At 35.9% G+C, this 25,873-nt stretch overlaps 1 protein-coding gene across 5 annotated transcripts in view; it reads right to left on the bottom strand.

Moving 5' to 3' along the window:
* The window catches only part of LOC113965372 (sodium channel protein type 1 subunit alpha), a 168,490-nt gene extending 144,302 nt beyond the window's left edge, over positions 1–24,188 (bottom strand). For 3 of the 5 annotated variants that reach the window (XM_027678686.1, XM_027678685.1, XM_027678694.1), the window contains exon 1: positions 23,876–24,188. In XM_027678686.1, the coding sequence (XP_027534487.1) occupies positions 23,876–24,148 (273 nt within the window). In that variant the 5' untranslated portion in view covers positions 24,149–24,188. Of the gene's footprint in view, positions 1–942; positions 1,396–3,292; positions 3,650–4,789; positions 4,964–6,352; positions 6,592–7,398; positions 7,532–9,345; positions 9,727–10,235; positions 10,518–11,301; positions 11,509–12,354; positions 12,497–13,592; positions 13,657–17,360; positions 17,598–18,629; positions 18,722–19,137; positions 19,267–20,559; positions 20,650–21,998; positions 22,118–23,875 lie in introns of all 5 variants that reach the window. The other 2 variants (XM_027678697.1, XM_027678698.1) reach the window with 2 other exon arrangements.
* Between the last annotated feature and the right edge of the window lie 1,685 nt (positions 24,189–25,873).

The raw sequence follows: 25,873 nt of genomic DNA, 5'->3' as shown, positions 1-25,873 counted from the left end.
TCCCAAAAAACAATGAACAAACAAATAGCCCTCCCCACACCCCCCCAAAATCCAAAACAATCCAGGCTGGAGTACAGCTGTCTACACCATCAGTGATACTCTGTTAATGTCCTGGTGTCTTCACATGCCAGGGGTATTGATACCAGACACAGTCTGCTCTTGAGCAACAGATTGCTATCTGAATTTTCATTGTCTCTCAGGATCCTGCTGAAATCCATAATTTTGCTTTTCCCCCTCAGTCTGCAGTTGCTGACACATGACTATGTCCCTAAAGCTGACCGAGTTTAAAGTCAGTCTTTGAAGTGACTGGTTCAAAACTCCCACAAAGAAGCAAGAAATCAATATTGTTTCATTCAGTAATTCTACTTTTTCTCAGCAGTTTTTAACTGATGTATTCACCTTATAATACTAACACTGTTCCCTTGGTTCTTCCTCATCATTTTAACTTCAGAATTCGAAAAATTGTTGTTACTGTTCTCATTAGCCTGAGTTAGCACCTCTGTTAAGTTTATCCAGTAAAAAGTAATGTTGATTTTCCTAAAAGGGTATTAATATTCTTTGTTAATATCTTCTCTAATATTTTTAAATAGCAATTTACTTTCATCCTTCCTTCACAGAAATATTACAGTTAAATAAAAACCCCAGTCTTTTAAGTGTTTATGCTATAAATATATACTAGTTTGTCTATTCAACCAACAATTTGTAAGAGATTGTTTTTTCAAAAATCTTTTTATAAATGGGTTCATGTATGTTTATGCAGTTCTGCCTGGATTTCCTGCCCTCTTGAGCTCCACTTGCCCAATTCAATGTATTCATTCTCAGCACAGTCTAACAATCTCAAATTACAACTGTTTTCCATTCCTAAGTAGGAAGATTCATACAAAGAAACAATACAATTGGTATAATTAGCTCATACAAAAAAATAAAATATTTAAATTTTACCTCCTTGCTTTCCTCCAAATCTGAGTCACTGCTAAACTCTTCTGTGTTTAGATGTTCAAAATCAGACTCTCCAACAGCTATTGGTACTGTAACAGTAAGGCTTGGGTTGGTCATGAATGATGTACCATCATTGCTACCTATAACAGTGGCCATTCCATTTTCATTTTTGTGATAATTCGTATCTATCCTTAGTCCAGGGATGGTAGAGTTGGAAATGCGGGGGCCTCTCTCATCATTCAACTGATCTGTTGCTGTTCTTTGATTTACAACAGCTTGTTTTCCGAAACAAGACTTTTGGACACATTCACCTGCTTTTTTCTTCAGATAATCTATTCCCTTCTGAATTCTTGCAACAGCAATCTGCAAGTTGTTCATTTCATTATCATCCTCTGTAGCAGCAAGATTGTCTGAACTAAATGAACTCAGCAGCAAGGCCAGAAAAAGGTTCAATACCTAATAAAAAAAAAAAAAAAAGACAACAGAGATGATTTTCTTCAGTTTTCATTCACATGCTTCTTATGAATCCACTATGAACACAGGTTTCATGCTTTCCTTCATAGTATAAGATTCTGGAAATTACACGGAAAATAAAATGCAAATGCAATTTAAGCACACCACCTGCCCTATACCTCAACACAGGGGGTTTTGTGGTTCTACATTGCTGAAACTCGTAAATTCTTTTTCTGCTCAGGTTTGTACAAGGTCAGAAACCAAGGATTCTTTGGTTCTGCCTGAACAGATTCAACACATTTACTGCTCTGGCAAAGCGAAGCACTCTGCAACAGAAGACAAAATTGATCTGTGCAGAAAACACATGTCCTACATGCTGGTCCAAACTCACACAAATATTTTGCTGTGTGCAACTTAAAAAATGAGGAGTGCACTCTGTCTTCTAACCCCAAGTCATCCTCTTCCCACAGCTAGACAAAACATAGAACACGTATCAGTTATATGAGCCCAGGGTCTCCCAGGAACTCAAACGCCAAAGCAGCAAAGTACCAGCTCTTGAAATCTTCAAATCAGATTTTCTACCAGCTTGGAAGACAACGGGTAAAAACTATGTGTTGGGAACACAGAAAGATGAATGGATAAAACAGCCTTGAACATAGAGCAGGCATGTCTGCTCATGTAAGAAATTCTACTAGTGCTATGGAGTAAAATCCAAATACGGTAAATACTGTGGGACAATTCACAGAGGTGGATACTTCATTGCACGAAGTTCTAACTTCTGGTTTAGAAAACTACTTAAGGAGGAGGTTTCCTCTGGTCAAAAAGCTTCACAGTTCAATCCATCATAAGACAATAGATTTGTAGAAAATACTGAAGCAAATGGCTATGCAAGTAGAAACAATGCACACCTGGTTTAAAGATAATTAACTTATTCCTGTTGGAAATTTTATTCATAGACAATGCTTCCAGGATGGTCAATTTAATATCCCTTTTGCTACTGACAGTTGTGTAAAGAAGAGATGTAGAATAATATAGGAAGACTCAGAAGGCAATAAGAAAAGCAGAGGAAAAGGTAGAGCAATTAGAGTCTTAAATACTGGTGAGTTAATAAACATAAAACTTATTTAAAAAGAGAACTATATACAGATTTATGTACAATCTGGTGCAGATATGATGCTTTCCTCTGGGGAAAAAATAGCAGATATAATGCAACTATTTTAAAAGTATCTGTAAAGAGCACAGAATAGGAAGCAAAAAGGTAAAGAAGTGAAAGAAAGGCTGAAGTAATCGCATCTGGGTTTTTTCTGCATAACAACTGCCTTCTAATTCAAGTTTCTTTATACCATTTGTGTAAAGTGCTGGCTATGCAACAAGGAGGTCTCAAAATGGCATACATTTCAGAGCCTTATGAATGTTAAAGCAGTCTTTTAGACAGGAGAGAGCAGAAAAAGCTAAAAAAAGTACCCCTAATAACCTGGCTATGTGTGATTGGAAGTGATGCTTCAATCAGGTAGGGAGGCATGCCCTGCTATGTCCTCTTCTGCAAACAGCAAACTCCCATCCTAGAAGCCTAACACTTGGGATGCCTTTATTCTTCTCTCCCTCTCTAAGTAACCAGGAGTAGTCCACAAAAACCTGAACACATGGTGCTGCACTCTCTCATCCATATCTGAATTCCACTCCAGACCCCCGAGGGGGGCCATCCTCCAAGCTGAGGATTCTACAGAGGATCAGAAATCTAACAAAGAGAAAACTCTATTTCAGGATCCACACTCATAACAAATTCAAAATCATAAAAAACATATTTAAAACCCCCATTTAATAATGTTTAGAAAAATAATTACTGGTTCTGTTACCATTCTTCTTCTAAATGAATTCTAAAATTATTTTGGCTACATACCACCAGGTTTCCAATCACCATGACCATCATGAAGACCGTAATGCACATGGCTTGGCCAGCAACCTCCATGCAGTCCCACATTGTTTCTATCCACTCTCCACACAGCACTCGGAATACAATCAGGAAAGAGTGGAAAAAATCATTCATGTGCCAGCGTGGAAGTGTACAATTCTCAGAGATCTTGCAGACACAATCTTTGTAGTATTTCCCAAAGAGCTGCATCCCAACCACAGCGAAAATGAACACAATGATTGTCAGCACCAGGGTCAGATTGCCCAGAGCCCCCACTGAGTTGCCCATAATCTTAATCAGCATATTTAGAGTTGGCCAAGATTTTGCCAACTTGAAAACTCGCAACTGAAAAACAAAAATACATAAGCATTATTTGCAGTAGTTACAAAAATGCTATAGAAGAAATAGCAACATATTATAAACTAGTGACTCTCAGCAATAGCAAAAAGAAGAAACTTCAACATGATTCCAACAACTGTAACTTACACAGAGCCAGGAGTTTCATAAAATCCCCATTTTTAAAACCTAATAAATTTCAGACTTTGCCTTTTTGTGGTTTTCCTTTTTTAGTTTTTGGGTTTTTTTGGTAGTATGTCTTTTCCATAAGAAAAAAATAGAACAGGGGCTGTATTTGTTCAGACAGTGAATTCTGAACATGGCATACATCTCAACCATTATTGTAGAAATGAATTAAAAAAATAATAAAGCTTAACAGAATTCTACTGACAGAAAAGAAAGGATTCTGAAATCCTCAAAGAATGGGGTCTTCCAATAAATTAAAAAAAGATCAGACACACCCACTGTCTGGAAATAAAAGCAAAGCACAATATGCAAGTTAAACATTTCAACTTATGAAGCAGAAAAAGTGTAATTCATATTCTTTCTTACCCATAACCCACTCAAAATAAAAATGCATTAAATATTTTTTTTTTCAGATAAAAGAAAAACAGAAATGCAAAATGGAAACAGAACACAAGGAGAGCATGTCTCACACATCATTTCTCATTTTTAAAACAAAAATATTTTTCTAGTACAATAAAGCTTTTCTTTTTCTAAGGGGAAAAGAAAAATAATCTGTTTGAATTTTTTCAAACCCATGAATTTTATAATTTCTACATTTGAAAAGAACACCTCTAGCCTCCTTGCTATTTCCACACATGGAAGTCAACAAGACTCAAGGGTTTTATTTATATCTCTCAATAAACACTTAAAAAATTATACATTTCACTGAGCTTTACCCATCCATGTTAAAAGAATTATAATAAAATTACAGCTCTTTCCCTTAAAACAGTATTTAGTTGCTTCTGAACCATGAAAAGGCTCACAGTATTTAATGATAGCAGAAATAATTTTGTAAAACATGCTTGCAGAGATATCCTGTGACACTTAGTAAAAAACACACATAATACTAAAAAGGGTCTTATTTTTATGAGTACAGTTGAAATACAAATATAATTCATTCATTAATGCAGATATATTATTTACCAATCTGAATGATCGGAGAACAGATAATCCATCCACATTTGACAGAAAAAGCTCCACCAAACTAAGAGTAACTATAAAACTATCAAAAATATTCCAGCCAACTTGGAAATAATAAAAAGGATGCATGGCAATTATCTTGAGAACCATTTCTGCTGCAAAAATTCCAGTAAAAACCTGAAGAAAGAATGTTTATTGTTACTTTATAGATAAACATTAATAAGTTGAACCAGCAGATAAAGAACAACATAAGTAAGAAGTAGCATCCCTCTTACAGCAGGATGTCAGTAAGGAAAATTATAACAAGCTGAAGCCCACAGAGAAGGTAAGTGGCAACATCAAAATGAGCTGTAGCATAAACTCATAATTTCAGTTGAACCTGGGACACATTTAGTGACTACCAAAGAACAAACTGTTCCTAACAGGCCTCTGGTTTGCTCCTCATATCTGCTGTCCATCTAATTAAAGGAACTTTTCCCGTCAAGATAATTAACAGTTGCTCTTGACAAATAGAAGCTGCTTTAACAAAGGTGTGTGGAAAAATGTGAATTGGTCACAAATTAGAGTGATGTGCTATTAATGAAGTCTACATAGGAACTCAGAGATAAGCACATCATCTCTTTCTATCTGCCAAAAAAAAGGTCAGTTGTGCCAAGGATCATGTTTGAAGTAAAACTCCTTTCTGATTCTGAATGTCTCTGATGTCTTCTGAAGCAGCAGGCAAAAAACACCTCTGAAATAAATTCATTGTATTTACTGTAGATGTATGATCACCAGTATCTACAAAACTGCATAAATTACTATCTTTTACTAGAAAGATGAGCAAACTTCAAAAAAATCAGAAGCATTCTTTAAAAGGTAGTGCTACACAGTCCAAAAAGCAAAAAAGCAACCGCTGAAACTACATCAGTATTATAGTGACATTTTAGCTGACTGGGAGCACGCACAAATTCTTAGCACTAAGGAACAGTTATACTCACACAGCTCAAGCTACTGCATCACATGGGAAAGGAAAAAATGGGAGTTTTCTGGGTGAAACATGCAGCCATGATCACAAAACCTCACCAAACCCGACCTACAGACTCTGTCCACTAGGGAACAAAACCCAATTGTATCAAGATACTCCTACAAGTCATATATTCTTTGCCTTGCAAATTGTTATGGACCAATCAAATAAAAATTCTTCATGAAAATACAAAATCAACACACAAAAATAGCAGTGAAAAATAATCCAAAACAGCATTCAACTTTTCTTGTGTTATCAATGGTACCTACAGTTAAAAGAATCTAATTTGGCTCCTACTTTATTTTTGTGATACTAAACAAAACCAAGCCATATTTTTTTCAGTTTTGTGTCATTCAAACTCTGGTTGCTGAAAAGTGCATTTGAAGAAATTTTAATACAGAAATCAAACTTACATACAACATATCTCAAATGGTATTTTTAGTATAATTAAACCTTTAACATTTATTTTATGGGATGATAATAAAGTTAATAAAAGCAATTGTATTTCAAAGAGAAACCAAGTTCCAATTGCATCAAATTATACAGATTGAAGGACTTACCTGATTTCCTATTTTAAGTACATTCTCAAAATCTTCAGTCATTGGATAATGTTCCATGGCCATAAATAGTGTGTTTAAAACTATGCAAACAGTGATAGCCAGATCAACAAGTGGATCCATTACAATAAATGCAACTACACTCTTTACTTTTAACCAGAGCTCACAACAATCCCAAATTAAGAAAGTGTTAGCAAACTTGCACCAGCAAGGTGGACATTTTTGTCTGGATCCTTCAAGTTCTGGGGAAAAAAAGAAACTTATAGTGAGCAAGTTTTGGAGAAAGTGAAGATAATTTTTAGCTTTTTCAAGTTTTAATCTTTATACCTGAAACCACTCAGGATGTTTGGCAGAACCTCCTCAGATTTCCAGGAATTTAACCTATTGTTTTCTGGCTGAAAAGGTTTTAGAAGACTAAAAGAAAAACCTTAAGAGTTTTGAGCTAATAATTGAAAAACTTGTTTATTTTTAATATTATATAATCTTGTTTCAAAAAAACCCAAAACATCATAAAAATCCCTATGTTTACGTTTAGGGATTATTTTTTTTCAGTAACACTTTCAACTTCACAGTTGAAACATCTAATTATTTATTTTCAGGAAAAATAAGCTTCATTTCATCCTAAATAGGTTTTCGAAAATTATTCAAGCTTTTTTCAAGATTTTCACTAGTAATCATTCCAGATAATCCTACTAAAAATTTCCTTCTCCTTATTAACTAAGGCCTGGCCTTTAATCTTCTGTAATATTTTTACAGTACAGATAGAGGAAAAGTTATCAGAAGGTTTCTTCCAATAACTGCATTGTTAAACATTAATAACTAGTATAAAACATATACACATTATCTATTTTAATTACAGTGTGTTTTTTGCTTTAGCCTGCTTATCAGATTCTTCACTTTCCTATCTCATTATGTACATGCATTTTTTTCTACTCTTCAGTTTATTTGTAATGGCTACACATTTCTTCTCTTCTGTATTTGCATTATGATATAATACCTTCAAGCAAGTCTATGTCAAGAAAGTTCATGTATCTGCAATTATAACACACCTTCCATTGTATTTGTGATAATGTCAGCTATACTCATGGCCCTTTGCCTTACATTGGGATCTTCCAGCAACTCCATTGCTATTTGATATGAACTTGTACGCCTGGTTTGTATTTCTCTTTCTGTAGCAGTGCTCTATTAAAAAAAAAAAAAGAAGAGGGTGTAAATTAAATTCAACTTAGAAATACCATGGGTTTTTCAAACTACTGTTTTCATGCTATACTTCTAAATGCTATTAATACTTACAAAGCACTAAAAAAATATTTGGATATTTAGTTTCAATATTACCACTCCATTATAGTTAAATACTATTAATTCCACATTGGATACAAACAAATTTTGGAGGAGGTCACAGCCAAGGAAATAAAGCAAGACTGCTGCAGCACTGGAGTCGAAAAACTCCCATTTGCCAGTTACACATTTTCTCTACCAATATTTCACTTTTAAACTATAATAATGGCCAGTCTTCGCGAATGAAGATTTTGGGAAAGGTCTTTTACCTTTCCAGCCTGCGCAATGGATTTTTTAGGTGAGACACAGCATGCGCTGAACTGAGCCCACCCTTTAATCCTAAGGTTCATCTGCCGGGGCCAAGCAAGCTTGGACAATGGCAGTGAGGTCCTCAGGACATAGGTTTGTTTAGAGTGACCTTCTCATAGATGGATGGCCTCACAGGGCTAACAAGCTCCATCTGCCCAGGGGACCGAGGAATTGAACCTGGGTCGCAGCAGTGAGAGTCCTGCATGCTAACCACTAGGCCACCAGGGGTCCCTACTTTTAAACTAGTTCATTCACAAGATACTTATAACAAGCTACTAATGGTAGGAAGCTTTCTGCAGCAACAATTATTCCATAAACTAATTTTAATAGATAAGAATTGACCTCTATACCCATTCAAAACTTATTTAAATTATATTTTCTACACTGAATAGCTATCAGCTCTGATTTATTCTATGAATTTCAAATGAAGAAACAAAGTAAGTTTGACATAATTGAGCCCAAAAATGAACACTTGTTTTACACTATTTTATTAAAAAAAATGAAAGCTGTGTTGTAGTTTTATTATTGAAGAAGTTTTTAATCCATGAGGATGGGTAGATTTTTTTTCAGTAAATTAAATAAATGCATGAAAATGAAATTATAATAAACAACAAGAAGATGAGAACTGTAAAGCATCTGGCTAATAACTATAAGAAACCTGGCTGATGTACTTCCAGGTCGTGTGATCCATACAAGAATTTCTATTTCAATAAAATAAGGTTTCTACAAAAAAGCATGTGGATGTCTGTGGTCCATTCCTAAAGCAAACTGAGGGAAAAGGAAAAACTGAGCATAGGGATAAATGGATGAATTTTCATGCTGTGTTGTTGGTTTCTTTTTTTTTTTTTCAATGATACCCTGACCCTAGGCAGTGAGAAACTCAGATAATCTCTGAGACCCAGGACAAAAAAACACTTTCAGAGCTTCTAAAATGTCAACATAGTCTTAAAGACTATGTTACATTTGCACAATATCAAATATATGGACAAGAGAGAAAAACAGAACCAGCAGATTACTGACATAGAATTAGGAAATACTTTTAAAGGGAGGCTAAAACCATAAAGAAAGAAAAAAAAACTGAAACAATAATTTATGGAAAATTTTAGAAAGCTGAGCACCCTATTCTGAGTTCTAAAACAGATTTAACAATGGAAGAATACTAATTCGATTCACTATGCATGCATGTTCTTGCTTTTCAGGTATATAAAAAGCATACTACTTTGTTCTCTTTCATTTTCATGCTTCAGCCACTCACTTTTGATTGAATCACTGCAAAACCATTTCATTACAGCAAGATCTGCAAAAGCATTCACAACCCATCAATTTTCAAAGCAATTAACTACATTAAAACATTGTCTGGTGCAATAAAGAAAGGCCATGAAACCTGGATTAATTTAAAACTGTCTTACATTGCCATCAGTTGTCGGTTTATCTATTATCACCTCTGGCAGAAGTTGTCCAGTAGGTGACAACAGACCTGGTGGTCCATCCACTAAGGTAACCACTCCATTGCAGTCCACAGCACTCTCCATCTTCCCATTCACTGGAAGTGCTGTCAGCCTTCTTGATGATTTACTGGCCTGACTGATGTTACTGCTGCGCCGTTCACCGTGTCCAAACGGCAAAAAGAGAGACCCTCTTCTGCTCGAATCATCCTCAAATGTGCTGTGCTCATCATCAGCAAACTCATTTTCAGATCCTCTCTCCCTTCCGTATTCTCTAAAACCGAAAAGGCTTGTTTTGCTACTACGCCTGGGAGAAAACAGGGAGCCACGAACACTCAGCAAAGACTGCAAAGGAAACATAAAAAACTGACCATCCAAAGATTTCAAATATACAAAATGCATGTCTATGTATTAAAAAATAATAATTTATATTTCCCAGGAATCTGTCAGTGTTATCTTTAATACAGTGCCTCAGGCAGATCTCAGAGATGCATTAGAGATGAAAGTCATCTGAATGGGTAAATTTACAGTGTGCCTAAAACAATAACCGGAGAGAAAAATGTAAAAGGCCACACTAGTTTCATCTGCTTTAAAGAGAAAAATCAACATTTCTAGAAATTCTAATGATACATATAGATCATGCACTAAGTTACAAGATATCAATACCTTTAGTTTTCTACATTCATACATTATACTTTAATTTTCCTTTTACAAATTAAGAAGATATTTCTATTTTAGATAAACTAGGAAAATGCAAGGCTTCTGTGCATGTTAAGACCCAATAGGTCCTAAAGATCCGGATATCATGGTTATGTCACAAATTTCAAAAATGACAACTACACTATTCACAGTACCTGGTGAGGTGATGTAAATGGCTTCCCATATGTAAGTCTGTTCCCATCAAAAGAAAAACGGAAACCTTTATTTTTGATACTTCCATCTGATTCAGATTTTGGAAGTTTTATGTCATCCTCTTCTCCAGAGAGCTCTCTCTGCTTTCTTTTCTTCCTTCTATTTCTCCTTTCTTTGGCACTTTTTGAGCTAAGCTTGGATGCTTCTGAAGAAGTATCTGAGGGTCCAGCAATCCCACTTTCACCGCTGTATTCAGTCATCTCTGCTACAGCTGCTGCTATTGCCTGCCACAGCAGTTATTTAATGAGATACTTTACAAATCACACCATTTTTAAAAGAAAAATATAAACCTTGTTCCTAAGATTAATAGCCCTCATTCCTAAGATTTATATCAAATGAAATTCTGTAACATGAATGGAGTTCTACTTTGCATACATATCTTGGAGACAGACCATATTGTCTACAGCCACACAAAGTTCATTTGAAAATATTTGAAAATCAATAACAGTATTAGTTAGAGTGAATGCAATGGCAAAAAAAAAAAGCTAAACAGTCATACTTCAGTCTGTACTAATTTAGCAAACTAATTCTAACTCTTATTGTAAGTAACCACTCCCTTAATCTGCTCTTAGGAAAAAAACTTTGAGGTACTGCTTCCAGTCTTTGATTCACTGCTAGTAAAAAAAGTAGCAAAATTTAGTCAGAAATTTATGGATAAAAATCTTGAACACTCTAATAAAGGCTTGACAAGTTTTGAAAATATTTCTAAGCTGAGAATTTGGAAAATCATCATGACAGGTTACTAGATAATACCCCTAGATAAGAAATATTTATTTTAAAACTATTATTCTGATTTGGAGAGTACTTTTTATTCTCAGTTCAGAAATTCATTAATGCTTTAGACATTATACCTTAAAAAAAAAATAAAGAGCCATAGAAAAAACAATCTAAAGTACTTGTGAGTTATGTTGAAGAATGGGGTTTTCTTAATACGTGAATTTAATTATTGCTTTTAACAAATAGCACGCAAAGAAATATACTAAAGCCCAAACTCTTGTTAGAAAATACCTGAGCTTCTTCTTGCTGCTTCCTCAGCTGTTCAAGCATCAGCTGGAAGTCTGCCTCCCTCTGCTCTGCTTCAAAGATAGTTGCTTGATTTTGTTCTTCATAGGCCATGGCAACCACAGCCAAAATCAAGTTAATCAAATAGAAGGAACCCAGAAAAATCACCACAACAAAAAATAACATGTACGATGTGCCAACAGCTCGTAGCGTCTATAGGAGGAGAGGAGAAATGATCCATCTGGTGAAGACGTACATCAATTCTGCAGTTCATAAGCATTAATGAATTTGCTAATTCATTAATGTGAAAACTAATACTGAGTTGTTTTTCTTCCGTAGTAAGATCATACAAGCTTTCTGAATTACAAAGTAATCAAAACAAAGGGACCATTCATGTATGTGGAAAACATGTTTTAGGACCATGCTTTTCTGAGACAAACCTCTTTCAATACCTAATAATCTTGAAAAGGATATGGGATCAGAGTTATTAATGTAAATCACATAGCACAGGTTGCATGCTTAGAATGTTTACCATATATTAGTACGCTTTCCATTTGAAATAACCAAAACAATTAAAAATGTCACAGTTGTTTAGATAATTATAAGATAATATTTATTATAATTAACACATTTGCACACACCATATAATGAAAAGCTATGGTAAGAAAATTAATTTATATCAAGACATGCATTCTTAGTTATCAGAAACAGGATTAAAAGTACGGAATTAAGATTCAGATTTTGCTGTAACATTTTTACAATTTAAACTCAATATTGACATTTTCGAAAATATCTTATCATGCAGCACAAAATCTAATATATACTGTAAAAATTAAATCAAGGATCAAAAAATCCCTCATGGGCATGGGCCTCTTCAGAAATCATATGAGACTCTCTAACAAGTGCCCATGTCTGCTCAATTCTGCAACTGAATTTGCTTCCTTTAATAATTTTCAATTGTTAACAACAACAATGGTGTGTAATATCAACAAGAATGGCCTTTCCATGACTGATTTGGGGCCAATAAGACACTAATCACAATTTTTATTATACACTCACCAACTGATAAAGATTTTCCCAGCCGTCCTGTGTCATCAGTCGAAACAGTGACAAGAAAGCCCAACTGAATGTATCAAAGCTAGTATATCCATAGTTGGGGTTTCTACCAGCTTTCACACAGATATACTCTTCTGGACATTTACTAGGAGGCAAAAAAAAAGAAGAAAAAGAGGTAAAGTAATCCATATACAAATATCATATAACTTTTTTAATTGTTGTGCCTTGAGCTTCTAAGGAAGTTTCATCCATGAAGGGTGCTGCTATTTATGGCTTACAACATTTCAAAAATTAGTGAGGAAATTAAAAGAGTGTTCTTTAAAGAAAAATCCAGTAAGAGTAAACAAGCAAATGAAAATATTTCTTCTTACACCCTTTCATTATACACAAAATAAAACTTACTCCCAACAGTTTGGTATTAGTTCTGCAGATACCTCTTCAATTAAAACAACATATTTACTTAACACAGAGATCTGAAGAAGCAGATACTTCCATGCAGAAAAAAGAAAGCATATGTACTTTACGCTGAACTTTGTCTGTCAGCGAGGCTGGCATACCAGATTTCTGGGTTTCTTCACATTTGTGAATTAGTAAGCCTAATTAACGAATTCTACCAATTCCTCAGCAGCAAATAACCCACATAGGGATGTTCTGATCTCCTGAAACTGTACATATCAGTTTTGAGAGTAGGTGATCCAATCTTGATATCAATTGTAGGCACACTGTTTCAATTATGATTCCATTCTTGAAGGACGGAAAAGGTTCTTGCCTCCAAAACCTCTATTGAAAAACACTATAAAGATTTCTTTTCACATATGTGTGTGTATATTTGATGTGTACTTACAGACACATAAAATTATCTCATAGTTACATACATAAACTAAATGTTTACCAAAATAGTTTAAGTATATATGTTTTAAAGCCATAACCAACTGAAACCAAGGGATGGACTGATATACCATTAGCAAATAGAATTATGTGATTTTGTTACAAAGAATTGTTACAAAGAGAGAGCAAGACAATGTCATGCATGCAGTTCCCAGACAGAAGAAACCTGAAGGTGTCGTCCCCAAATCCGGTCATAAGTCTCAGTGCCCCATGCCTATTTCAGAGTTGAGAAGTTGCATAAAAACTATGAATAAGAAGTCTGTTCTTAAGCAATTGATAATGCAATATCTAAGTTTAGATTGATATTTTTTACATGTTTAGACATGTAGTATGTAATTTTCAGTGTACCTTACCCTGCATCTGTGCTATTGCCACAAAGCAGAAAATCCTTTGTTCCTTCCAGGCGATAGAAATGACCTAAAGAAAAAATAGGAAGCGACATGTTTACAAATGGAAGGAGTTGGTTTTTGGTTTTTTTTTTTTAAGGATGAACCTATGTTCAAATCATCATGTTTTGAATGTTTATAATCTCCCATCTATGGTTTCCCAATAATGAGTTCAAATACTGGCACAATCCCAGAATCATAGAATGGCTTTGTTTGAAAGGTACCTTAAAGATCATCTGAGGTTCCAAACCCCCCTGCCATGTACAGGGATGCCATTTACTAGATCAGGGCCCCATGCAACCTGGCCTTGAACACTTGCAGAGATGGGGCATTCACAACCTCTCTGGGTAACAAAATAAAAACACCGTGGAAAAATAAAATCTTGGAACAATGATTAAACAGCATAAATTCCATATTCTCTTCTTGAGTCACTGCACACTGGATATCTTTCCAAAATATGATTTCCAATAAATGAGAGAAAGAAAACTCAAAACTTAAAACTTCTCTTATTCAGCAGGTAGATTGTAATCAGAAAATTAAAGCCTACCTCATTTAAAATGGAAATATTTCTAATGGCTGGCTGAGAGTTTTGAAGTCAGAGCAACATTAACTAGCACATCCTGTGACTAAAATATGAAGGTAGCATTTAAAAAGAAGATGGATGTTCAAATGACAATAACAGCTGCTGTACTATAAACAATTTTACAAAATTTTTCTTTTAATTATAAGGTGGTAGCCCTCAGAAATAAATAAATATATTTTGTTATTAACAATTAACAATTGTGCTGTCCTCAAAATAAAATTTAAAAAAAAAAAGAGAGAGAAAATACAGATAAAAAGATGATAATAAATCAAGGAAGAAGTTAGGAGTGAGGGTAGGCCCCATTCAGAGGGACCTAGGCAGACTGGAGGAACAGGCTGACTGGAGACACATAAAAATCAGCAAAGAAAATGCAGCTGTGTACCTGGGAAGGAAGAGTCCCTGCAGTGACACAGGCTGGGAACTGACAAGCTGATGAGCAGCTCTGCACAAAGTGCCCTGAGACTTTTGTTGGACACAGAGCAAGGTGAGGCCGAGCCAGCAGTGTGCCCTGGCAGCCAGGAGGGTCAACAGCCTCCGGGGCTGCAGGAACAGAAGCCCAGCTTGCAGAGTGAGGGAATTGACTGTCCCCCTTGGCTCTGCACTCATTAGACTTCTCCTAGAGAACTGTTTCCAGGTTTGGTCCCACAGTGCAAGCAGTCATTGATAAAATGGAGCAAGTTGCAGCAGAGGGTCACCAAGGTCATGAGGAGGCTGGAGCGTTCACCATGTGAGGAGAGACCAAGGAACCTGACCATGTTCAGCCTGGCAAAAGGAAGGCTCTGGGGGGAGTTGGTAGAAAGCACCCAGTAACTACAAGGAAGTTATCAAGGGGACAGAGACAAGTTCTGGTGCTTAGCAGAAGAATGACAGACACTGGGCATAATCTGAAAAAAGAGACATTCTGACTGGATATAATGAGAAATTTCTCACCATGAGGATAGCCAGGCACTGAAATGTGGAAAAGACATAGAAATCTGGAAAAAAACCTCTAATCCCAACTAAATCAATGTGCTGTCATCCTCAATTGATGTCATCAATGTACCTTTTAAGCTGACAAAGGCTTTGGTTTTCACAAGGTAAAAAATTATTGTAGTATTTAAATAGTCAGAAACAGCCCATGGGATAAATAATATAAGAACATAGGAGGATTCTAAACTGAACACTTACATCAAATACAGTGATGCCAAAACCCTACCATCAAACAACAGTACTTATATAAACGTTAGAAAAATTATAATCCTATTACTTCTCTAATAGCTTTAGAGCTGGCTAAAACTCTAAATGTTCAGATAATGACCTAAATGCCATGTGCCAATTCTTTGGCATGTGGATCCAAGATCTGTGCCTGTATTTTCAAAAAATGAATCTGGCCTTGTTTCTTAATGAATGAAAATGCACACATGTTTAAAAAAAGTCACAGGAGGATATCACACTCGGTCACAGCTGACCAGAATATAATACGCCGAAAAAAATATTTAGAAGGACCCATAACTGAGCCCAGTGAAACTATATTGCAATGGTCTGTATAGAGTATATAGTATTAAGAATAGTTATATGAGAAAGGAAGAATAAAAACACAAGATCTAACAGCCTTGTCTGCATCAGCACTCTGTAGAGACTCACAGCAGTCAACAGATGTAGCATAGGAAGCAACTGACATTCTGGAAAATTTTATTTCTTTTAGATGGCTACTTAGTGGGAAACGGAAATAGAGAATACATATAGTATATCTGAAGAGAGAATTCACAACTGTTCTACAGCACATAAACTATCAGCCAAAATTATCCACAAAGTACTATCACCATTTCACTTTCACAACCCTTCTTACACAAATAAAGTAGCTAAAATGATAGATTCCACAGAAAACATAAATACAGTCACAACATTTCAAAAATTAAGTATAAAATAAAATCTGAAAACACAGAAAACAGCAGAGAACTTTAGTGTCCAGTGCTAAAAAAGGAAGAAAACATGACTCATCAGAACTCAGCCTATACCAACTGTATTTTTCTTCACTTTTGGGTCAGGGAGAAGGAAAGCTAGCATTATTCTATCAATTTCTCTTTAGTTAAATACACTACTTTTACAATTAATTACTGAGCAATACCCTGTAAATCCACTTCCAACACAAACCCACACATGAAAATTAACCAAATTTCTGGTAAAGTTATTATATTACATCTCACAGTTAATTGTGTATTGTCACGCTACTGATGCTATCTCTTAAAATGACACAAACACGAAAGTATCTGCATGTTTCTGAACCAGCCTGAATGATATCACTTCAGTCTACTGACATTAAAACTGTTGAAAAATATCTTGATAAAGATGCCTTTGCAGCCCCCTGAGGAACAACAGGTCCTACACATGAACACCACCTCCTTTCCTACCAGAATCTCTGCTTGCCTAAAGAGTTACATATTTCAGTCTAACAAATTGGTTTGTTACCTCTATCTAATAATAAAAGTACATCTTAAGTGGGAATATCCCTGATATTTATCTAGTGGTTCTCTGTCTTATATCCTAAAGATACTAGGAGAGCCTAAAAGAATTGGTTTTGTTTAGCCTTGAGAAGGCTAAAGGCTGGGGGGGTTCGGATGTGTGAGGATCTCCAAGCTACCCACAAGTATAACATCAAAGACGGTAATTGAAGATGGAGCCTGACTCTTCTCAGGGGTGCACACTGGAAAGATAAAAGGTAAGTAGTGAAAATTTGAGAATGGGAAATTCTGAATTGATATTAAAATAAGTTACTGTGCAACTGGTCAAATGCTGGAACAGGCTGCCCAGAGAAGCTGTGGTATCTCAATCCTTCGAGATACTAAAAACTTGACCTGACAAGGCACTGAGCAGTCCGCTCTAACTGGACCTGCAGCTGAGAAGCAATTGGTCTGGACTGTGGAGATCCTGTCCAGCCTTTGTGATTCTGTGATTCTAAAACCAAACTAACCCTATAAATACATTTCTAAGTACAGTTAATGGAAAGAACAATCATGTCAGCATGAGTTTAGGGTGTAATACATACAAATCCCGATTCTTTGCCATCCTATTTAAATGTTTTTTTATCTTTAGTCTGTAGTTTGAAACAGTTAACTTGTGTTTGTGTGTGTTTTTACACAAAAATTTTAGCAAGTCACAACAGTATTTCTTACTTTCTTCCTTAATGTATGCTGCCCAGTCAAATTCTGTACCATTAAAGTATGGAACTACGTATTTTTTAAAAGCTGTTGAATTTTCTGGTGGCCAGAACAAGCATTTATTCTTCAAATTGCCCATGAACAGCTGCAATCCTATTAGCGCAAATACACTCAGGCAAAACACAGTCAGGATCATAACATCTGAGAGCTTCTTCACAGACTGAATTAATGCTCCAACAATAGTCTTCAAGCCTGCAAACAGAGGTAGATTTTTATTTTAATACTAAATATTTACCTAAGCTAAAATGCAATGCAAACACTACTAATTATCATGCATAGCTTCAGAAAAAATTTTTCACAAAAAATATTTTCAAAAGGAAGAAATACCAATAAGTTTCATCATTCCTGAAAGATTAATTTGAAAATAATGTATAAAGGGGGATGAATGGTACACATTCCAAAGCACCTGCTCTTGAAATGAAGAACTTTTAATTTATGCTCTCAATACATGTAAATTACACCCAAAGAAATTAGTTCATTTTCTTTGCTTTTTGATGCCTCTTGCTCCAAACATCTGCCAGTGTTCCATTCCAATATACAATATATTAGTTCTATAACATCAAACCAAAAGAGAGCACAACTGTATTTCAGTAGTAATTTTAATGTCTGCATTCTAATGCACCCTATTCCACTGGAGATGGAGTTTAGTGAAGATAGGCATCATAAGCTAATAAATATATCATGCAATTTCCATGCTGCTTCTTATGATCTCATTCCTCTAGGATTCAAGTTTTACAATACACTAAAATTTTCAATCTTTCGTAAATAGTAACACTCAAATTAGTTAGAGAAATATATAAGGAATTCATTTTGATCTTTAATGTGTGAAAGTTTGACATCATGAAATGGAAATATATACAGGCTATGTAAAGGAGTTTCCCATGCAACAATGTATTAAACTCTGAGGCCGAGTGTTTTAGAGAATTAGAAAAGGGAATGAAGTTAATACTAAAACCTGGATGTTTCTGTTAAAAACATGAGTTCAGCTTCTGTGGAGTTTCAGTCAGCCTCAGTGTTTAACCTCTTTCTCACCTGGAATGACTGATATTGTTTTCAAAGCTCGGAGAACTCTGAATGTTCTCAATGCTGAGACATTGCCCAGGTCCACAAGCTCTGTCACATATCTGTAGTGAGGCATTCCACACACAAACACAATGACAGCACACACAAAGTTAAACAGAGGTGACACAAGAGTGCACACTATTTTACACAGTTACTTCTTACCTGGAATTACAGAAATAGTTTTCAAAGCTCTCAATACTCTGAAAGTTCGAAGAGCTGAAACATTGCCTAGGTTTACAAATTCTGTTATATACCTGTAGGATTAAATCACAGTCATTCAGAATTAAGGCAGAGTGTATACTACTTACCTGGACCTGTAATTCAGATTTTTTGGGGGTTTTTTTGGAAGGAGCAAGTTTAAATGAAAAACTTGCTTTCATATTTTCCTGTTTCAATTAAGTTTTCCCTAAAAAATGCACCCTTCAGCTTTTCCAGTAAATGCAAATTTAAAATGAAATGTATATCCCTGATTTTATTTCTTAAATACTAATTAAAATTGATTGTTCACCAGTAACTTCTCTTTTGTACTGTGGGATAGCCCACTAATTCTGTTATGTGCTACATTAATGTAAAATATTAAAGTGGAAAAAATTGAAACATAGTTCAACTACAATTGAGCTAACATAAGCCAAACAAATTATTACAGACTCAAAAAATACTATATACTTACGCAAAGGAAATGACAATAAAATCAAGCCAGTTCCAGGGGTCACGAAGGCAAGTAAAATCATTTATACAGAAGCCCATTGCAAGGACTTTTACTAGAAATTCAAAAGTATAAATTCCAGTGAAAGTGTACCTGTAAGAAACATTCAAGCAAAAGTTAGACTGTTGCATTGTTCAGTGATACATCATAGGAAAATAACTCAAAACCAGTCATTAGTACATGCACTGTAATAGGAGTTACAAACTCATACATATTTTTGTGGTTCCTAGCATCTAAGTTTTTGAAATTTCATCACTAATAATCACAGAATCATAGAATCAGCCAGGTTGGAAAGGACCTCTGAGATTATCAAGTCCAACCCTTGATCCAACACCGCCGTGGTTACTAGACCATGGCACTAAGTGCCACATCCAGTCTCATCTTAAAAACCTCCAGGGACGGAGAATCCACCACTTCCCTGGGCAGCCCATTCCAATGCCTGATTACCCTTTCTGTAAAGAATTTCTTCCTAATATCTAACCTAAACCTCCCCTGGCAGAGCTTAAGACCATGCCCTCTTGTCTTACTGATAGTTGCCTGGGAGAAGAGACCAACCCCCCCCGGCTACAACCTCCTGTCAGGGAGTTGTAGAGAGTGATGAGGTCTCCTCTGAGCCTCCTCTTCTCCAGGCTAAACAACCCCAGCTCCCTCAGCCTCTCTTCATAGGACTTGTGCTTGAGTCCCTTCACCAGCCTCATCGCTCTTCTCTGGACCTGCTCCAGCACCTCAATGTCCTTCCTGGACTGAGGGGCCCAGAGCTGGACACAGTACTCTAGGTGTGGCAATAATAATCATGACTAACATGAAAAAATATTTTTGTTCAAATAAAAATTTCAGCATGGTTGCCATGTCAGAAATAAAATCCATGGGTAAGTGAAACCTAGTATTTACTAAAGGTAAATGGCTGAGCAGATAGACTTGAGAATGTCAAACAATTATCCCCAGCAGAGGTATTTTCTTTATAGAGGGCGTGTCCTATTTTTAAAATTTCATTGTACAAAATGAAGGTGTTTCAAAAGGGCTACAGAAAGTATCTTCTGTACTGAAAAGCAGTAGTTTCGGCTTCAATGTTATTTTCTTTTTGTCTCTTTTTTTTTTAATGATAAAGGAATAGCTCAAGAATGCATAAGAACATAATTTGTACAAATATTCTGATGAAAAGTATTTATCAATGTTTTGTTCAGAGAAAGAGACTAACAATGTCACAGCTTCTTTCCTTCACAGAGCTTGCAGAACTCTACTGCTTTGAGTTGCAGGTAGGACCAAACTCCAAGTAAGAAAAAGGTATTACACAGAAGGGTAAGTAAAACTACATGGTCTAGCTCTTAATTTGCTTGTCATTTTTAAACCACTTTAAAAATTATTAACCAATTTAAGTATACTTACTCTACAATCTTCATCCATTCTGGAAGTTTAGCCCATGTCATACATACACAGTTTGCCATAATAGTGAGCATAATGAGCATGTTGAACCATGTTGACTGTAGTTAAGGAACATACTCCTTTTAAAAGCTGAATTTGCATAACATAAAATATGAGGAATTGACAGGTCACAGAATATTGACACCATATATGATACAAATATGATACAAATCAGTTTACTATCACTATCAATGTCATAAATACTGCAAAGATATTTCATAATAGTATTGGCTATAGACCTATCACAGAATCATTTAAGTTGGAAAAGACCTCTGAGACAATCAAGTCCAACCTTTGACTGATCACTTGTCAACTAGACCATGGCACAAAGTGCCACATTCAGTCATTTCTTGAGAACCCCAAGGATTGTGACTCCACCACTTCTCTGGGCAGCCCATTCCAATGCTTGACAAGCCCTTTCATGAAGAAATTCCCCCTGATGTCCAACCTGAACCTCCCCTGGCACACCTTGAGGCTATATCCTATCACCCTGTCACTAGCTGCGTGGGAGAAGAGGCCAACCTCTACCTTGCTACAACCTCCTTTCAGGCAGCTGTAGAGAAATATAAAGATTCCCCTGAGCCTCCTTTTCTCCAGGCTAAACACCCCCAGCTCCATCAGCTGCTTCTCACAGGGCATGCACTGCACCCGACCCTTCACCAGCTTCATTGTCCTTCTCTGGGACCTCACTGTCTTTCTTGTACTGAGGGGCCCAGAACTGAACACAGCACTCGAGGTGTGGCCTCACCAGTGCCAAGTACAGGGGAACAATCACTGCCCTGGTCCTGCTGGCCACACTATTTCTGATACCAGCCAGGATGCCTTTGGTCTTCTTGGCCACCTGGGCACAGGTTGGCTCATGTTCAGGGGGCAGTTGATCAGCACCCACAGGTCCTTTTCCACTGAGCCACCTCCCAAGCACTCTTGCCCAGCCTGTGTCGCTGCATGGGATTATTGTGGTCAAAGTGTAGGACCTGGCACTTGTTTATGTTGAATCTCATGCTGTTGGTCTTGGTCCATCCTGAGCCTTTCCAGATCCCTCTGCAGAGGCTCCGTATCCTTCACCAGATCAATATTCACACCCAGCTTGGTGCCATCTGTGAATTTACTGAGGGTACACTCGATCCCTCATGAAGATCATCAATAAAGATATTAAATGGGGCTGGGCTCAGTACTGCACCTTGGGGAACCTCACTAGTGACTTCCTCGGAATTTAATCAGCAGCTTATAGTGACTAATCTTAGCTCTGATTGATTTTGAGAGGAAAGAATTAAAGGCAGGAACACGTTTAAACACTAAACCAAAACCACCAGTGTTAATAATAGCAAAATTAATCAGTAATAATTTTTAACAAACCAAAATTAATCAGTAATAATTTTTAACAAACCACTGGAAAAGGATATGAATGAACCAAAATCTTAATAGCTATTCTTCTAATAATATTGAAAGGAGATAAAAGGTACAAGGCAGGTGTGGCACTGAACCTGTGGATTTTCTTCTCTTTATTCAATACTATAAATGTCTTTAAAAAATAGACAAAAAGGGTGTTGGGGAAGTGGGATAGGAAATAGGAAATTAAGGATACATATTAGCAATCTTACCTTTATATAGGCTGTACTTACACAGATCTAAGTAGCTGCCAAATTTGTTTTCAGTAGAATTATACAAGCAAATATTAGATTCTAAATTTTCACATGAACCATGAAAACTCATGCATTCTTTATTTCTGTGCTCTTAAACAAAATCTGCATTTCAGTATTTTCTAGGATTAGGTAATTACATTAAAAATATAATTAAAAATATGTCACTTTTAACATTTAAATTTAATGCAGCTCTATCACTTGTACTTCAGATCAAAGCTGGCAATGCAAATCAAAGGCCCTAACTAACCATTTTTGGACACTCATGAGCAAATATTTAACCATTTCAGCTTGTTAAAACTGCCTCTGAGTTGAGATAGTCTTCATTTTTTAAAGGCTTTATTGCCTCTATGGCCTGTGCATTCGTCACTAGCACCATCCATGTAAACATTTTTGATTTGGCTAGGAGACACAATGAAAATGTCATCTAATGAAATCTTAATTCTTATGATTTTAACATCTTATGATGATTATTCCCCCAAAAAGGCTAATACCTGGAAAGAAGCAGGTTATAACACTGAATCGTTCTGTATTCCAATGATATGTTATTGTAAAAAAAATAGGTCATTTGTCAGAAGTATTCATAAAGTTGAGAGAACAAAAACTAAAATAACTAAAAAAAATCTACACCTGATTATTAATCTTCTATATTCTGTACTAGAAAAAAACACTGCTTTAACTAAATTGCTTCTTACAGAGCTAATACAGCTCTTTGGTCAATTTCTTACTTGCGAGATACTAATTCGTTGATTATCCAGTACTTCATTCAAGAACCAGCTCTATTTTTTTCATTCAAAAAGCATTTTATTGATTTACACAATAAAATAACCACTTCCTACTTACTTTGTACTGTCTTTTTAATGTAAACTCAATTTAGTTTTCTTTCTGGACATTTCACTTCATATGCCTACATAAAAGTATGTTTTCTTCATCTGTACTTGCCAAAGTAATCACTTTGCTCTTTTCTTTTGTTATAGTTATATCTACAAAAGAAACTGAGTAATTATACATAAATTTATATATATATAATTTATATATATAATATAATTGCATATTATATATATAAATTTTATAGAGAGAGTTTATATATATTCTATATATTTTTATATATTTTATATGTATAATTTTAATATGTATATAGGTTTATATTAGGCCTATAACAGACTCAATATTAAAACTTTTTTTTTTTTACTTTTGTAAAATAAATATTTTTATGATATTTCAAGAATTCTTTGACAGTGATTGTTTTGGCATATTACTGAATGAGCACTTTGTCCAAGGACTACTGCAATGAACTAGATCTCAGGTGCTACGTTTCCTAAAAAACTCAGAGAGCAGCCAGACAGAGAAGAAATTTTCAAATGCTTCAGCTTTCAATCAGATCTGAAGAGATTACAAGACATTTAATGCAGAATCCATTAAGTAAAATACAATACCATTAGATATTAAAATAAAACAAAAAAAAAACCAATTAAAAAACAACTTAAGCAAGTTGAAGTCAGCTGTCTTTCCAGTGTAATTAAAATAATTAACATGATGTCACCTCAATAAGGGCTTCTGACCACCTCCCCACAAGAGCATTTAACCCTATATAGTTCAACAGGAGTGTTCTAATTACACTGTTAATATAAAATACTTACTTTTTTATTGATGTAATATGGGTCCAGGTCCTCCAGGGGCTCAGACACCATTCCTGAAGGAATATCACCATAAATAAATGGTAGAATCTTTCCTGCCTCCAAGTCATTGCTTGGCTTTGGGTCATTTTCTTCATGACCACCATCATCTTTAGGCTCGTCTTTGTCACAATGAGATATTTCATCAGCAATACGTTTTTCAATAGCTGCAAGAGATTCTTTGGTGAAATAGAAGAAGCTTTCAGGTCCTGGTGGTACCAGCATTGCCTGTGCCATCTTTTCATTCTGCAAATTTTAAATGCTTTTAGGCTCTTGTGGAAGAAGATCCTGGGAGAACAGGAAAAAAACAAACAAACAACAGAAAATAGAGAGCACCACCAAGATCCCCACATAAAAGTTTTTGGCATAGTCATCATCTGCCCCTTTTCTACTTATAAAGCACTGTAGCAAGAAGTATTTCAATTAATTGTCAGATACTTAATAGAAAATTAGCTACCAGTAACAACATGGCAAAGAGATAGAAGTTATGACGTAACAAAAAAAAAAGGGGGGGGGGGGAAAAGTTCAGATTTGCTTATAGTTTGTTACAGCTTAGGTTAATATCTCACAACAAGAAAAATGAAAAACATTCTCACTTTCTGTAGCCTAATATTGTTAACTTATTGTGAAAATGTAAGAAATATGATAGCACAGCTTAGTACTGCAGTGAGTGGTTAAATCTTCTAAGACGTGGATTTATACATTGTTGGCACAGTACTTAAAAAAGCTTGTCACATACATTACAAAAGTAGAAAGAAAAAACATGCTATTTCTATTACTCTCAATTTCTCATGGCGACATTACTCCATCTGGTGGCTTATACTATGCTTGCTAGACTAATGTTCATATTATACTATTAGACAGGTACTACGTAAAGGCATTCTTTATTTAAAGCCATGTGCACAAGCAGAAAGCAACTGGGCTGAAGTTTGGTCTTTCTCTTTTAGGGCTTCTAATTTCTATCCACCTGATTTTTGATTTTATCTTTGATGGCACTACCTCCATAATTAAGGAAGTTATGATGGATGAAGGGGTTTAGATTTATACAGAAAGCATATCATACTCTCCTCAAAGTTGCAGTACTCTCTTTGAGGTCAAAGACATTTTCAAAATACTTAAAAATAATAAATGCATTAAATTACAACAAACCCTGACTGATCACTTCTTTCTAGGTTTACACTTTCTACAGTGAGAGTACAGTTAATACCCAAGGGTAAGTATCTTCAGAATAAACCAGTTTTATGAACAGAGACAAAACATAATCCGATCCCACTTGCTGACAGTCATTAAGTGTTGTAGCCTTTGTCAACACAACAATGTGGTGAGTTGACCATGGCTGGCTGCTCTCCACTCCCACTCCACAAAGGCAGTGGGGTGGGGGAGAATGTAGTGAAAAAAAAACGAAGACAGGGAGATCATTTACAAATTACTGTCATGAGCAAAACAGACTCACTTGGAGAAAAATTATTGCCAGTTAAAACAGAACGGAATGGTGAGAAACAAAGACAAATGCTAAAAGAACTTTCTCTTTACCTCTTTGTTCCAGGCTCAACTTCAATGCTTCATTCTCAACTCCTACCTCCTCCCTGCCCAAGTGGCACAGGGAAGATGAAGAATGGGGGCTGGGGTCAGACCCCTCGGTTCCTCTTTGCTACTCCTTCCTCCCCATGTTTTTCCCTTGCTCCAGCATGTGTCCCTCACATAGGTTGTAGAGCTTTAGGATAAGATTGCTGCAATGTGGGCTCTACATGTGCCCCCCCATCAAGGAATATCCACTTGCTCCAATGCTGTGTCCTGCACAGGCTGCAGTGTGGATATCTGCTCTGGCACTGTCCTCTATGGGCTGTGGGGAAATACCTGCTTTGATGTGGCCTGTCCCTCAGGCTTCCAGGGAATTTCTGCTCCAAGACCTGCAGCCCTCCTCCCATTCCTGCTCCCCTGACCTTGGTGTTAGGGCTGTTT

This window comes from Neopelma chrysocephalum, unplaced genomic scaffold, assembly GCF_003984885.1.
Source record: "Neopelma chrysocephalum unplaced genomic scaffold, ASM398488v2 Primary Assembly neopelma1_44, whole genome shotgun sequence".
Lineage (NCBI taxonomy): Eukaryota > Metazoa > Chordata > Aves > Passeriformes > Pipridae > Neopelma > Neopelma chrysocephalum.
This window is presented reverse-complemented; position numbering and strand designations above follow the sequence as displayed.